The sequence below is a fragment of the Crocodylus porosus genome, unplaced genomic scaffold (genome assembly GCF_001723895.1).
Source record: "Crocodylus porosus isolate Cpor-Errol unplaced genomic scaffold, CroPor_comp1, whole genome shotgun sequence".
Classification (NCBI taxonomy): domain Eukaryota; kingdom Metazoa; phylum Chordata; order Crocodylia; family Crocodylidae; genus Crocodylus; species Crocodylus porosus.
Window position 1 is genome coordinate 2,832,237 of NW_017728921.1, and position 16,354 is coordinate 2,848,590.

The following is a 16,354-nucleotide window of genomic DNA, read 5'->3' on the forward strand; positions in this document are numbered from 1 at the left end:
TGTTTCTAAACAGAAACAGGAAGCAACAAAACCCTACAGATTTTTTAAATAATGGAAATAAAGAAAACCCTCACTCATTTGCAGATGGCTAGAACTGCCTCCTTTTAGACTCCCTCATTCCCATGGGGTAAGATATTGAGTAATCAACAGTGAGCTATTAAAAGGGAAGTTATTTACCTGCTGCTGGAGCTCTCAGAGTATCCCATCCTCTAAAGCTCTGGGGAACTCTCTATCTTCCCAAATTCAAAACAGTTTAGACTGTTTCCTGATGCAAGCCTGTTAGGCTTTCCTCACCCATTCCTCAAGCAAGGGAAGAGTCAGAAAAAAGGTACTGTGAAGGTGCCAGAATCACCTTTGCTCTAGCAAGCAACCTTCCTTTCTTGTCCCTCAAAGAGCCTGGCAGTGATAAGAAATACAAGGCAGGACAATGGACTAGTTAAAGCACCTGAAAAAGGTGGTGGTGGGGGAAATCTCTCACTTAAACTTACACTGGGTCTAAGCTGCCAGCCAGGCCTTTCAAAGAAGGAACCAAATGAAAAAAAAACGTAAGAGATCCTATGGGTTGACAGTTTAAAAATACAAGCTTATCCAAGGGCTCTAGGACACTAGATACTGTATAGAAGTGGGCACAGTAGTTGTCTTGAAGAACTTCCAGTCTAAGGAGACAAGCAGCAAATGAAAGGATGAGGAGAGGGATGAAAAAGCAGCAGAGGAAAAGGATAAGCAAGTACAGCTCTGTGCAGAGATGCTTCTGAAATTCCCCTTCACGAGTAGTGTCAGTCTGCTCTGCAACTAAGAGTGCATTGCCCACAGCACTTTGTTACAATAAAAAGTTCTTGGCAAGAAAATCCATTAAAATGACCACATTCCAATAAGCGATTCCAGCAATTCCACCGTAAAGTCTGTAATCCAGAGATCAAAAGTTTGAAAGCAAGCAGGTGAATTTCAGAAACAAGACAACTATTGAGATACTAGTATTGAGATACTCTTTGAAAAGGAGAATGTACTAGTGGTCATAATCTTCCCTCGTACGTTTGTCAGCATTTAGGCAAGGTGTTCCCAGTTTAGATAGGTGTCTTACTTCCAAATATTCAATTTTAAGACAAGAGAAACCATTAAACCAACCAATCTAACCCTCAGTTTTACCACAGGCCATCCAATTTTGCTGCTATCCCTGTACTACGCTCAATAACTGTCCAATTAAAGAGACAGCAAATCTTGTTTTGACATCAGAAAAAAAAGACCCACCACTTTCCTGGGTGGCACGTTCCAGTGGTTATATCACCTTCTCTGTTTAAAAAACACCACCACAAAACAAGCAAACAAAACAAAGCTAGCTCTTGTTACACTTTTCTTCAGCAGATAAGCGAGACCTTCAGTGATCAGTATGTCCTTCCAAGACAGGCACCCGCACATTGTAATGAAGTTCACCCCCCAGTATTCGTTTGGACAAAATAAACAGATTGAGCTCTTCAGGTGTCTCAACACAAGAGGCCTTCTCTAGCTGAATCCTGTTCAATTTTTCAACACTGTTTTCAGAAGACAGGCAGCAGAACAGCATGTAGTTTTCCTGCATTGTAGATTCTGACCTTGTGTTCCTGGGACATCTTTCCCCTTTTGGGGGAGGTTGGGGGAAAATCCACAAACCCCAACAAAAACAAAATATTTATGACTGGGTATGAGATTTTACTTACTTATATGGCCCAACTGTCATTAAGCATGCCACCTCCCACATACATTAACATTTAACAGCTGTAAATCATTCAAATTAGATGACTCAATTTGACATAATTCATACCTTTTTGCAGTGATACTGAAAAAGGCATGCATCTTATTTGCTTATCTAAGTAGAAAGCAACAGTAAAGTGAAAAGGCTGTTTTACAAAAAGAATCACCAGGATCTCATGATATGCACAATTAAGGTTTTATTAAATATTCTTGAATCTAGTATCAGAGGACTGGTTAACTGCAGTATTCCTACGTACATAGTATCTAGTGAATATGAGGGGTGTGGCAACTACTTTGACCACTTGATGCTACATCTAATCACACAAACGGAAATATAAAACTGCACATTGTCCTCAAGTTAACATAAGCATCACCAAAAGTACACTGAATACAACTCCTGATGCAAGAGCTTGAGTCAACAGTTAAGCTTCTCAGCACTTCTGCAAGGACATTAAGAAAGACAGAAGCAGGGGGGAAACCATGGCAGGGCCACAAATGCAGCTCATGAAGTTCCCTTCCTGCTCTCAGCCCTCCCTCTGCCTGGCTTTGTGTTGCTCCACTGCTAAATTATGCCTCTGAATTTGCCTTGCTTTTTCAAAGAACTAAATCCTGGCAATTTTTTTTTTCTTAGCAGAACGAAATTTCAGACCTTTGCCTTTAGAGCTGCATGCAGCTGTCATAATGCCAACACGGAAAGTTCATCTCTAGGCTGTCATGTTGATCAAACGGCCCTGCTTGCCAAGACGCATGTTCCCTTTTTGTATGCATGCTTTAAAAAGGATTTGGTTTTTTTATGGGCAAAAATCTTTCACTGTGTATTAACTAGATTTTTGGCATATTCACTTGGAAAAAATGATTTCAGGAGGAAAATGACAAGTAAGCAAGTCCCTTATGTAGTGGACAGAGACTGACAAGGAAATGACTGTTGCTAATAACTTACGAGGAGTAGCAAATCTGATAAAAATGAGAAGAATTCACCAGGAGCCACATCAGCATATGCTTGCAAATCTATATTGCAAAGATATGGAGACTGGCTCAAGTTGCAGATTTACAAATCATCTGCAGCCACGTCAGATTTGGCAGGCCACAACAAAGCTGTCAGTAGTTAAATAAATGCAAGATCTTGAATCTTTCAAGGTTGGAATCCTTTACCTCGACAAGTTTTTAATACAATATTCGGCCCACTCAGGTTTGAGAATGTCTAAGATGAAGCCTTTTTTGTTTCAACCCTGTGGAATATGCAGTGCTCTTAAGCAAGGAATGTCCAAAATTATTTCCTCGCTAATGCTGGTACTGCAGATGGCAGGGCAGCATGGCAACGTACCGACTAACACATTCACAGAAGCAGGAGTTTTCATAAAAGGTACAACCAACTTTGTCAGATGCTATGAATTAGACAAAGTAGGTGGTGGCCTACAAAAAGCTCATTCCTTTCTAAATGGAGTTGTTAGTAGATTCTCCTTCCCCCTCATATGAAGTTATCATATTTTACAGTAACAGTAAAGAGGTAGTTAGCTGCCTTAGTCTGAAGTTAGGCAGAAGGCATGGCAGTGTGACACCTTACAGACCGTCCCCCATACATCCAATAAAAAGTACTTTTAGTAACAAACTCTGATTTTCAGTAGGTTTAACAACCTGCTATTCTCAAAAATCAGGACAGTATCAGTAATCCAATTATTGTGGAACAGCCCAGGGAAAGAGAAAAGAATGCCATCAACCAATCTTTGGTATTTTGCAATAATCCAAAATCATAAGATTTCAGGCTGCCTAGAGTTAACCCTCCCCCCCATGGAAAAAAGCCTGCTGAATGACAACCAGATTTTGGAACATACTTTACATACCGAGTACTGTCATGGTCATAATTTCCATTCTATCTGAACTACCTCAGTGCCTTACTACAGTTCCCTTCAGTTTAACTATTGTTTTTTATTAAGAAGTCAGACACCAGAAAAAAGAATGCGAAGATCCAAACAAGTCACCAGCATTTAAGAGTGGGAAAATAAAGTGGTGCCTTTAACACATTTCCATATACTAATAAGCTGCAACATATCTTTTTGCTAGAAAACATTTAAAACATTAATCACAAATACACTTTAAATCAACCAGGTAGCTAGACAGTCTCACTGGGTCTGGCTCCCTTCAATCCTGGTTTATCAGGAACGAGAAGGTATTTCAGTTACATCAGTGATCTTATCTACTGCTGTAACTGAATCCTCCCTCTTCTGAGGAGTAAATTACAATGATCCAAGGCCAATTTACTCTGAAAGGAAGCATCCACTCAGGGATAGAACAGGCTTTAATTTATGTGCACTGACTTCACCCCTTGGCTGATTCACTTTAGCGGTCCTTGCAGTCCCAGTGCAGGCAAGTCCTAAGGAACCACAAGTTTGATTTCTTAGTTATTCTACATATTTAGTGCTAAAAAGGGGAGAAAAATAATAAACTATTTTCTAGTTGTAGTGGTTGCTTCTAGCATTAGTGATCTGAAGTCCATCTGCCTCAGCTAAAAGATGGAAAAACTGTTGACTGGTGAAAGCAAATACATCCTGGAGATTTTCCTACAGCCTTCACTATGCATGAGAATACCATTTGGCTGAGATACCACATGCCCTGGAGCACTGTCTGCCTGCCTCAATATTCATCAAAGTTTTTATATGCAAGACCTTTAGGGACAAGATGTTTTCCTCCCACTGAAAAATAAGTCTGCATTTTAGCAAAGAGCTCTGCCTCTTACATGCCTTGTTCACTCAGGTGTGACACTGGTTCACATCACCTCGCCATGAGGTCTTCCCAGATGATTTTGCAACATCAACAGTGCTGAGTGATGGCCTCACAATACAATTTGGTTGTTACAGTTGCATTTCTTCTCTTCCCACAAGCACTAAAACCAAACAAATGTCCCCAAGGCTTACCTTGCATCTATCATCACTCTTAACAGAATCTTAAGTAAGACACTCCTTTAGGGCTTTGTCTTTGGGTCTAAAATTATCATCAGGGACCAATGCATATTGGAAACTTGTTGAACAACACTACCTATGTTTGCTTTACAGAAGGCAAGCAGGGTGGTACCTTATAGAGTTAGTCTTACAGACCTTATAAGACACCCGGCCTCCCTTCAGCCTAACATAGCTAACTGCCTCTTTCTGTATTTCCCAGCAGAATTATTTGAGACTATGTGCATATAACAACGTATAGCATTATGAAGTTCAGCTTGAAAAATGACACAAACACATGCATACAAAAATAATAATAAAAGCCACCAAAACAAGGATGAAGCATAAAAACCTCTCTCCATTTTGAATTTGCCTCAGAACTGGATTTCCTTATAAAGTACCTAATGAGGACTCCCAAATGAGCAACTGTCTGAAAAGAAACTAGACAGCTCCAGGGGATTATAGTTCTGTATACTTGAAAGCTTACCATTTTTGTGCTGCAGTTTGAATTGGGTTCTCCTCTGAGAATTGGAATGGGACGTAACAATCATCTTCACTAGGTCATTGCTATTATTAGCACATTTACACAGATTTTCAACAGCTGGTGGCCCGACTGGCAGCAACAGAGAAGAATGCAGCCTGTATTGCAGTTTTAAGTATTTGTGTTAGCATCAAACTATAGAATACCACATGCATCCCACAGGCTAAGAGATTATGCCATCCCCTGGAGGAGAAATCACCATCCTGTAGTGAGGTGACAAAAGAACAAACTATGACACCTGCAGTGTTATACTGTGTAAGAAACAGCGCAGAAAAGCTGTCAATGTGGACGACAGCAATACTCCGGAGTGGTCCGGCCACATTTATATTGCCCAATAGAGACTGAATATTCAGACAAATTATAGTAGGTGATGGCCTGGTCCTTCCTAGAAACTAGTTCTGATGGATAATTCTGAAGACTGATCTCCAGTGTTCAGACAACGAGAGTCTGGAATAGACTGACTAGGAAAAAAAATTGCTTTTAAAAATGGACACAGCTGCAGTCTTCAGTTGGGTTTGCTGATTTTTGTCCTCAAGAAATCAAGTCTGGAGATTTAAATTAGAAGTCTTGTTTGGGGGTAACATCTACAAGAGAGCACACCAAATTCGCCCAGGAAGTTAGTTTTAGGCTCTCCATTTTATGCTGTTTTGTTTTGAAGATGTGCACATCCCCACACTCAAAATGCAAGCTGTGAGGTTCATTTCTCCAAAACTCAAAGGGTTGAAAAACAGCAATGGGGAGGTAAACCCTGACTACTTAATGTCTGTAGCTTATTTGGATTACAGCTAGTCTAGTGTTCCCATCAAAGAATAGGACCCCATAATGCTGGGCATTGTGCAAAAAGACATTGCCTGGCAAATTTAATCACGAAGTAGGGTGAGGCAACAGGAGTATGAAAGGCAAATGAAGGAGCAAGGAGGATGAAGCAATGGGCATGTTTTGCATAATAAACAGCACTCTGCTAAGCACTGGAGTAATCATTATCAGACTGTGGCATTCAGCAGGGACAATGGTAGGGAGGCATCAAAAGGAAATATCTGGAGAAGGGCAAAGTAAGGTAGTGGTTATACAGAATCTGATAAGAAATTTCCTGCCTGTGCATAGGCAGCACAGAACTCACAAATATTCTTAAGAAAGAAATGGATTAATAGGTGGGCAAGGAATGGGCTGGCATTCTTAAGGAGAAAAGGCAGGATAAGGTTTACAATAAGATCGTAAAGTGATAGGTGCAGGACATGGGGAGCAGGGTGGGAAAAGAAGAAGGGACTGATTGTTTTCTTTGCCATAGCAGAAGAGACCCATCTCAGCTTCAGTCCACCAGTAAAACTAAACATCACTCACTTCCTTTCAAATCTCCTTTGCACCTTTTGTTCACACTGGCTTCATACTCAGACACCCCTCCCTATTCTAATGTGCAAAGCAGTTACTCCCACCTGTCAAATCCCTCTTTCAAAAATGCACCTCTCTCCCCTCCATGAAGTGCAAACACATTAACCCTCGTCTTCAAAATACTACCATCCCACCTAAATCTCATGTGAAGATAAAAGGTTCTTTGCTGCCAATCTAATTAGAACATAAGCTCCTCAGGTGAAGAGTTTTATAAACACCAACTCCACACAGCGAGTGTATAAATAACTCTGACTAGCAAGCAGATATTCTTTATGGAGAACTGCCCAAGTCCTCTTCCACCCATACATTGTTTTGTTTTGTTTTTTTAAAGATAGGAGACAAAAAAGTTCCTATTTCTTTTTAAACATGAGTAAGCTTTGAAGCGGACCATGGTTTACTCAATGCATGCAATAATACTTTGTCAGTAGTACCCCAGGGTGTCAAGCCACAGACACCGCATGGGTGTCCATGCGGACAAAGGAGTAAATACGCATGACATTTTCTGTAAGGAACGGTCACAGTTTATTCTGAGAGGCTCTCTATTCCAGAAGCAATCCTGCCCACTCCGGATGTTCTCCTTCCCCATCTTCGCAAATAGAAATTTAAAGTATTACAGAGAATAAGGTACAATATCCATTCTAAACACGAAAGTTATGGTAAAGTAAATCTAAACTTCCTGCTCTAAGAGTCTATTGCTCAAGTTATTTATTTAAACAAATGACTGACCAAACCCCAAATCTAACCTATGGTAAAATGACTATAAATGTGGTGATATTTACCCTTCACCTATCATTTTGGTTTTATTTTAAATATTCAGCTTAGTTCCTTAGATTTTGTAAAACGTCCTGTAAAAAAGGTGAATGCTTAATTTTGGAGGCCTACCCATAAACAGTTCAGGGCTCACGTGCAGCAGCTGAGCAGTCTTTCCAAACATGTGCTAATAGGAGAATGGCACAGATTCACCAAAGAGGTTAATGAAAGGGGCCATGTTCTACTGCAGCCTACCAACTAGAGACCAAAACTAAGCAGGTAGAATTTTAAAGCTTTTAAAAAGTTCTACTCTCAAGGGACCACAACTATCTTAAAAATTACTATTATACTTGATAGAAAAGATTTGGATTCCAAAGCTTATGAAGTGCATTCAAAAAGTCACGTAAGCACCAGAACATGTAATCCCCCGGTGATCACTGGTATTAGGAGACTGCTTCTGTTGCTGCCCAGCACTACTAATAGGAATCATTAAGCACTCTACTGCGGGAAAAACGGCTGGAGATGCTGAACCTTCAATGAGGAAAGGAAAGACTGGCTGGAAACCTGGCAATTTTGCCATTTGTATTTAGCATGATTGCAATTCTTAGAATTAGGGCAAGATTATAAGCTATAAATAGGTTGTTAAAGCACAATTAAGGGTTTTACTAAACATTGGCAGCTTTTCCTTGATTGCACTTTTGCCAAACAGCTTCTTGTTCTCCACCATGGCTAATCTGCATGGCAAAAGGACTGAATTCACTCCTAGCTCATTCTGCAGAGTGTACAAGTACTCTGCATTAATTCCCATGGGGACACTGACCATATCAAGTGCAGAACCACCTCTGAGGTGAGGAACATGTCCTGCTCAGATATGTTCCAAAACCTGGGATCAGGTCAGATCGTTTAGAGTGGCTTTAAGTGCACACCACAAAGCATACCTGAGAGCACACAGCACTGGGGTGCACCCTCAAAGATGCTCTCACATGGCTAATTTTGGGGCATTGGTGTTGTTCACTGAGCAGGCAAAATATGCTTCTTGACAAAGCCCTAGGCTCAGTGTAGACAAATCAGAGGGGAGTCAGAGACTGAGGATTTACATTGTGTAACTGAGATTACACTGCAATATTAATAACAGTAATGCCAACACCACTACTAATATAGCTGATGCACAGAAACCCCACCTAGAATAACTTTATCTATGCTGTACTATTGCTAAAAAAAAAGTCTACTAAACAATGGTTCAGCTGTCATTTAGCAGAAAGATAATACAATAGCCAACACATAAGCTACCTTGGGATAGCTATACATCTGTCCATTTCTGATCCCAATATAATTTATACTGGCATACACATCAGAGTAAGTCATACAGGGGTATATATACACACATCTGTCAGTTTTATTAGTCTACACTAGCTTAATTCCACTCTTAGCATGGGGCAAAAATGTCCGCACAGTGAAATGACTATCCGTTAGTTTTTAGCAGTGAGGGTCTGATTCAGGACAGCAAAAAAATCAGACACCAACCTGTGCAGCTATGTACACTATTATTCTTATTTCCCAGAGCAGAAATCTCACCTCTGAAGAGTGTTATAGTTTAAATTGCAGTCCATATGATTTTTAGATCATCAGAAGATATACTGCATTAGGTAGAAACTAAATAATGTAGGAAGAGCCTTACCAAAACTCGATCCCCGATTTTTAGTTCTCTTTCCCCTTTCTTCACAGATCCAGTTTCAGAGAGGTTTGATATAGATTCACTTGCAGTTTTTGAAAGGTTGCTCACTGGGGAAGGAGTCGAGTGTTCCTTAGCAGCAGGTGGAGAAGTTTTATGGGGAATTCCTGTAGGAGGAGCTGGTGCAGAAGAAGATACCACACTAGCGGCTGATGTAGAGGTTGGAGAAGTAGCTCTAGATGCATGAGCTGTCTGCGTACCATTGGCTTCATCTTCTGCCACCACTTTTCTGGTCAGCTTAGATGGCCTTGTAAATATTCCTCTTAAGGGTTCACATTGGAAATACCGAACTCCAGCCACAGAACCATCATTTTTACCAATTGGTTCATCTAAAACGATTCCTGCCCACTGTCCTGGAGCAAACTGTGTTTCACCAAGAAACTGAATAAAGCCAGGTTTGTTTCCATTGACCCAAACACGCTCCCCAACCCTGAAGTCATCCACAAACTCTTCGTGTGCCTCTGCAGCGGGTATGCTGGATGACTTTTCACTAGGTGCTGCTTTTTCTTCAGGAGCTGGAGTCAAACATAAAAAGGAAATATTATCAGTGAAGAAACATAGCTAAAGCCCAACATTACACAGTTTCCACTTGATGAACATTTAGTAAAGTATCATTCTAAAAAGAGAAAGCAACCTGGTATTCTCTTACTATTGAATATACTGTAATCATGGTGCACAATTTCTTAACTAATTTAAGGAATTAACAACAAACTCCTTTATACCTAATCTCACAATACCAGCCCAACCCAGGGGCAGAATAAACATCTTCTCAGTTTAGTGGGGTTTCCTGACAAGGCAGTCAGGCAGCAACTGCTACTTATAATGACTACACCTTTGTCTTAAAGCCTTTCTGCTTTGTGTCCTAGTTCGTACATTTAGTGTCATAGTATTGCCGATACATTTTTGATCTTTCAGAACATTCTGTCCGCTGAGTTCAAAACGCCTACAGTTATTTCAGTAACTGCTAAGACCAGTTTGCTGTACTGGCAAATGTATGCTTCCAAGTAACGTACAACTGATAATATGTATGTAAGCATGTTATCTACCTTCCCACTAGACTTCATTTGTTGCTTACAAATGATAGCTCACAGTTTTTACATCTGGAAATATTGAGATCAAAATGCTTTTTCCTAAACTGTACAGTGCTTTGAACATTATAGCTTTTTTAAAGCATCTCTTCTTTCAAAGTAAATTATGTTCTATTTGTAAATCCAAATGTTACTGCATATCGCACATACCAATTTAGTTAGACAAGACTTATGAGCAGAAGTAGATTTACATACAATCACAACCTTCAGATTACTTTTTGAGAACATGATTAAAAAATATATTGAAATGCTGATTATCATTACCAGGCACAGCAGCTGCAGACGCCTTTAGTAATGTACTTCCAGGCTTGCTGATCTTAGTAGGAGCCTTCAGTCCACTTGGTTTCAACATACTCATCTTCCTTGTGCTGTCAATGTCTATTCCCTTTGTCTGTAGTAACTATCTTTTCCCACACATGGATGCAATATGTACTTTTATATTGTCTGCCTTTAGGTTAAACCTGTATAGAAAATGTCAGAGACAAGATAAATATAACTCCTACAGAACAGGAGATTGAGAAAGAAACTGGCTTACATAAATTTTGTATCCCAGCACTGCAATAAAAACTCATTCCTCCAGTTTGTACCAGGGATAGACAGGCAATTCTCACATTTTAGATGCCTGTTTCCTAATAAGAGAGGTCTCAAGTCTGCAGCAAAAACATTAAGAGATCTCATGGCATTAAAACACTGCTCTGTTCATCTTGAACTTTAAACCAAAGGGCTATTTTAAGAAGGAAAAACAAAGCCTTTAACAGCATTACTAACAACACTACACATGGATACAATCATTCTGTGCAGTCAACAGTGTGAAGTCACATATTTTTCAAGTGTTGCAACAGCTCAGCAAAAGCAAATTTAGATGAGCAAGAAGGCTAACAGCAAGATAGCAAAAATCCTGGAGCTATTAGAACAAACAGAGCCCTTTTAAAATTGTATTTGAATTTTAAAGCTAAAGATGGATCAGCAGACAGTTAGATGACAGCTAATAAGTAAACACCTACCTTAATTCTTTGAGAATCCCTTATTTAGGATCACAAGACTCATTAGCTCATTATACAGTCCCCAAATAGTGCCCCAGCTCCAACCCTCTGAATCAGAGTTCAGAGGAGGGATTTCTTTCTAGGTTGCTAGGGTAGACAGCAGCTCTGACTTGGAAGCCAGCTATAGGCTTTTCATGCAGGCACGCCATGAGAGTTTTGCTCCAGGAGAAGGCATCGTCCTCCTTATTACAAAAGCCTTTGAATCTGTTTTGTACAGCTATGCTGGAATTGAAACCCAAGCTTTTGGCCATTTTCTTTCCTTCTAAAACTACACACATTTCTGCACCTACTACATCCTGAATATTTCCTACATTTTACAAAGGCCATGACAGAGCAATCACAATGGTTATTTAAAGGGGGAAACATTCATGTTAGGAAGCTAAACCAAAGCCTGAAAAGGACAAAAGAAATTTAGGCATGTAGAAATTGCACTGTGCTTGCTCAACTGTTTTCTCTGAACATGACAAGCAGGAACCGAAAGGCAGGTCTTGACCCTGCCGTTTACATAGCGTCTTGGGTCCAGCCTGTGCATGTGTGCACTTGCTAAAAACTCTCTCGGTACAAATGCTACAAGCATCCATGCCTTAAAGTCTTGCACACTATAAACTCTAAAAGCAGAGAAGAAAAGCAAATAATAAAGGAGAGATGTCTATTCTATGGTAACAAAGGCTAAGGAAGGAGAACCATCAATGCCTTCTACCTCCCGATGTAAATGTTACTCTTCATGTATTATTAATGGACAGCAGGCTAGATTTGCTTAAAAAAGGAAGAAAGAAATCAATTCACTGTGAAACAAAAAGTATCAGTTATGCTGCCTCATGGACTTAATACGTGAAGCACTCTTTTACTATTTCAAGGTCAGCACTACCAAATTCAAAGTTCCACACAATCTGTGAAAACCTTGCACTTTCAACTGCAATTACCACCGCTTCTGCTTGCCGTTCGCCTACCATTCAGATTATGCACATAAATAAGAATATTCTGAAGCCACAAAAAGTAATGGAGTGCAGACTGTGGGGTGAACCTTTCCCTACTGAGCCTGTTCCCAGTAGCATGCCTCCTACCCATTTGTTAGAGTTAGGACTAATGAAAAGACTCTCCAGGGTCCATTCATTGAGAGAGGCACAGTCACATCTCCCATTAATTTTAAAATAGGAGCTTTCATATGCATCAACAGAAGAGAGCTCTCTGAAATCAAAGCAGAGAGAGAGTGCTGACAAAAATACAGATGGAACTGTGAAAGAACAGAAAGGCTTGGTTCAAAGGAGTAAGTCACCGAAGTGTGCCCTTTCTGTGGCTTGTACAGGCCAGGGGACTGCATACCCCAGGGATCCTTGTACTCTAACTACTCCACCCTCTCTCCTTCATGTCGGGGCTGAGATCCCTGGTCCCCCCCACCCCATCAGAACCTGTCCCATATTCCTCTCTGTGCCAGCAGCAGATTTATTTCCCTCCATTGGCAAAGTGCTGTGTGAATTCCAGACACACTCACAAGAGGCTCCATTCCCCTTTTTCTCCCCCCATGCCAGGGTCCAAGTATCTACATTTTCCCCATGCTATTCTCATGTCTTCCTCCCTCCTCTGCAGCTCCAGTTTGTTGTTCTCTTGCCATGCCAGCCAGGGATGCTGTGTGCCCCTTTCTCCATCACATATCTATTCTGCCTGGGAGATAAGCGATGCAGGCTGTCCACATCATTAAACCACAAAGAAACTTTGGCAAGATCCAAGATGCAGGATCCTGTTATGCTGACATTATGGAACTAACTGGATGTGGAATTCAAAAGACAAAATGTTCCAGAAAGACAGGGTGTGCTGCTGAATTTCATGCAAGATTACTTAAAAAAAAATTCAAACAGTTCTCAATATCTCATCAAGCTCTAAAAAGACTTGGAAATAATTTAAACCTAATTTAGCTCTTCTCATACTAAATCAAGAAAGATTCTAAATCTATTTTTAAATTACCCATCATACAACTGACTCATCTAAAGATGTCTATACAACTGTGAACAATTAGGAAACAGGCTCATTTAACTTACTCAAAGACAGTTATTGTTATCCAAGTAAACACACGTAGCTTAATGCATCCCTGATTAGTTGTAGCCAGCTTTAACAATACACTTATACACTGCATTATGCAGGGCAACAAAACACTTGCTCTTCAAATAGTTTCAAATTACAATTGCAAAAATCCTCATTAATCCCAGCCGCAGAAGTGAATTTTTATAGGCTCCTGCCATGTGGCCAATTCTCACATAGGATGGGCCACAGAGAGAGAACACACACAGCTTAGCATTGAACCCAAAGTGAAGGATGTTGATGCTTCACTAAAAATGAGCACTTTAAAAATCAGAGTTCACTACTTCAGTTCATTCCCAGGCTCAGAATAATAAAGTAGTTCATAGGCTTTTCTGCCTACATTTGTCTTCTCCCGCGGGTTTCAAGATATTTTTTGGAAGATCTATATATCTCCATCAAGATTCTGCTACATAAAAAGCATCTCTGGATCTTGCTAAAATCCCACAGAAGGGACAAAGAAAAGATGTACGGTTGGACAGTACTTAACCGAGAAACTCAACTTGGAAAGTAATTTGTACTCAACCCATCTCTTATTAACAGCAATTAAGTGGAAAGATAACCTTATATAGTCCTCCGAAAAAGGTCACAAGGACTTTGATATCATGGGATGAACACAAGAGAAGGACAAAATGTCAAGATCTGTGACATTCACAGATTTGAGATACCAGGTCTTAGGATCATAGAAAATAGGGCTGGAAGTGACTTCACAAGGTCATCTAGTCCAGCCCCATGCTCAAGGACAGAATCAACTCAATTAAACCATCCTAGTCAAGTATCTGTCCAACCTGCTCTTGAAAATTTCCAAGGATGGAGGATTTCATAACTTCTCTAGGTAGCTTGTTCTGACCATCCTCCTGGTCAGATCTTGATGCAGTATACTGACTTTTCTTGAGGCGTTCAATAACTGCATGCCACAGGTTAACCTGGAAGAAAATAAGCAGGACAAAGACAACAATGCTACCTGCACAGACCTAAAAGTACTAGTGTAGTTTAGTATTTTGTTTAGTTTCACTTTATCTGATTCTGCCATTTAACGTTGCAAGTCCAAGTTACAATAAAGAAAGATTCAAGAGGAAGGCAGAAACACACAAAATGCCATACCTGAACTAACTTTTCTGTCTAACTTGATTCTAAGTGCAATGACAACCATGGAACAACCTGCACCCAAGGAGAGTTGCTTCCCACAAACCAAGTTAGAAACTGACTCATCCTAAACCATGGGGGTTTTCCCCCCCCCACCTCCATTCCTTACTGAAATTGTCATTACCAACATCACTCTTTCTTGGAAACCTACTAAACTCTTTCAACTCAATACAAAAAAAAAAAATCTGTGGCTTCAAGTCCTACAGATTAACTGTGTTGTATTAAAACAAACAAACAAACAAATTCCCTGAATCTATTTTAAATTTACTGCTTTCAATTTGCATTAACTGCTTCCCTCTTCTTGTACAAAGAAAAATAAACCAGGTGTTCCCAATTACCTTCTCTATATCATTTATCATCTAACAGATCATCTCACATCACATCTAAAAGCCCTTAAAAGCCACTAATTTTTCCCACTCTGTTCACACATGAAACTTCTAATAATTTGGTTGCTCATCTCTGAAAGCTCTATTTCTGTTACAGTTCCTCACTGTACACTGCTCTTCACTACGTAGTCCAGCAGTGGATTACAGGAACTGCACATGGCCACCAAGGAGGGAACTGCATGGCTCAGCAATTATGAACAAGCTGAATGACTTACTCTACTACCCAAGTTCCTTTCCTTTGTTGGTTTGTGCTTCTGTCATCAACTCCATTTTAAAAAGTATGTTCTGCTGTTGGAGTTTTTAAATTTTGGCCTATCCAGACTGAAAACTTACAACAAACCTCTCCACCATACGCTATAGTATATATCAGTTGTCCCAGTAAAAGAGAAATCTCTTCAGGAAACAAACAAAAAAAAAATTATTTCCTTCCAAAACCAGCTTTTTAAACTCTGATGGAGTTAAGTGAGCTGAAAAGGGTACATTCTTCTCCCCAGGGTCAGATTTACATGACTTGTGTGATCAGTCTTGAAATTATTTTCAAGATCAGTTATTAAAGAAACATACAAGCTACTTACAGTAGGCTATGTGTACACATGCATGTGTGCATGCATAGCCATGTTACATGAAATTCAACATCTGACCTTGACAACCATTTCAAGACACCAGGCAATTCTGTAGAAAGAGTCAAAATGCAAAAAGCCCTATTTGTAGTTTTCTAATGCTGACAGATGTTGATTGGAACTCTGTAGCTTTTCATTGTCTGGGACATTTCATTTCTTCATTCAGAAAGGCATATTTTTAATACCTTCCTTGTCTCCTTAACTTCAGGAAGAATTCCTCCCTTCAAGGGAGAGACAAAGACATTCCTTGCTCTCCTCCCCTCCCTCGCATGAAAAAGCTTCCCAAGACACTTACTCAATAGTTGGCACAATGGTAAATGCTGTGGTGCTGTTCACTGCTTTCCTCCCAAGGGAACAATTAACAAAGCAGGAAGCCCATACCATGTATGGTAGGAAGATTAAGGAACACTTTTCCACAGACTGAAGCTATTCCTCACCTGACCAATCAAGACTGAAGTATCAGACAAGCTTCACAGAGTTATCCTGATACCTACTTCATGGTATTAAGTTCCTACTCACACCGGCAAAATAAATTCTACTTTGCCTTCCTGGTGAACAAATAGTGGTATTTTCTATTGAAATAATGCAAATGCACTAAGTGTCAGATAATCTGCACTGTTAATTAAATCAAGGCTAAAAGCAGCACGACTAGTCAGCTTTTTAACCTGTACTGGAGAAAAATCTCTTCAGGAAAAATGTGCCCAAGAACTCTAGGGAGCCCATTTCACTGATACAAAAAACCCCAAAATGTTTACTCAGGAATTAAGCAGGTGAAAGCACGTGGATAGAGTTAAGCAGTCATTATTAACCCTCCCTCCCTTTTTTTAATTACAAAATTGAAATTAATGTACTAGTGGACACGTTATTTTAGGGCTGTATTCCCCCAGCACGCTTATTTGCAGATCTCCAACATTAAATCATTGCC

General features: G+C 40.0%; 1 protein-coding gene across 13 annotated transcripts in view; it reads right to left on the minus strand.

The window, feature by feature from the left end:
- CLIP1 (CAP-Gly domain containing linker protein 1) overlaps positions 1 to 10,641 on the minus strand; it is a 68,418-nt gene extending 57,777 nt beyond the window's left edge. For all 13 annotated transcript variants that reach the window (XM_019538751.1, XM_019538745.1, XM_019538752.1 and 10 more), the window contains exons 1-2: positions 10,426 to 10,641; positions 9,020 to 9,588 (exon numbers count right to left, since the gene is read on the minus strand). In XM_019538751.1, coding sequence (XP_019394296.1) covers positions 9,020 to 9,588; positions 10,426 to 10,519 — 663 coding nt within the window. In that variant the 5' untranslated portion in view covers positions 10,520 to 10,641. The remainder of the gene's footprint in view (positions 1 to 9,019; positions 9,589 to 10,425) is intronic.
- Positions 10,642 to 16,354: the final 5,713 nt, after the last annotated feature.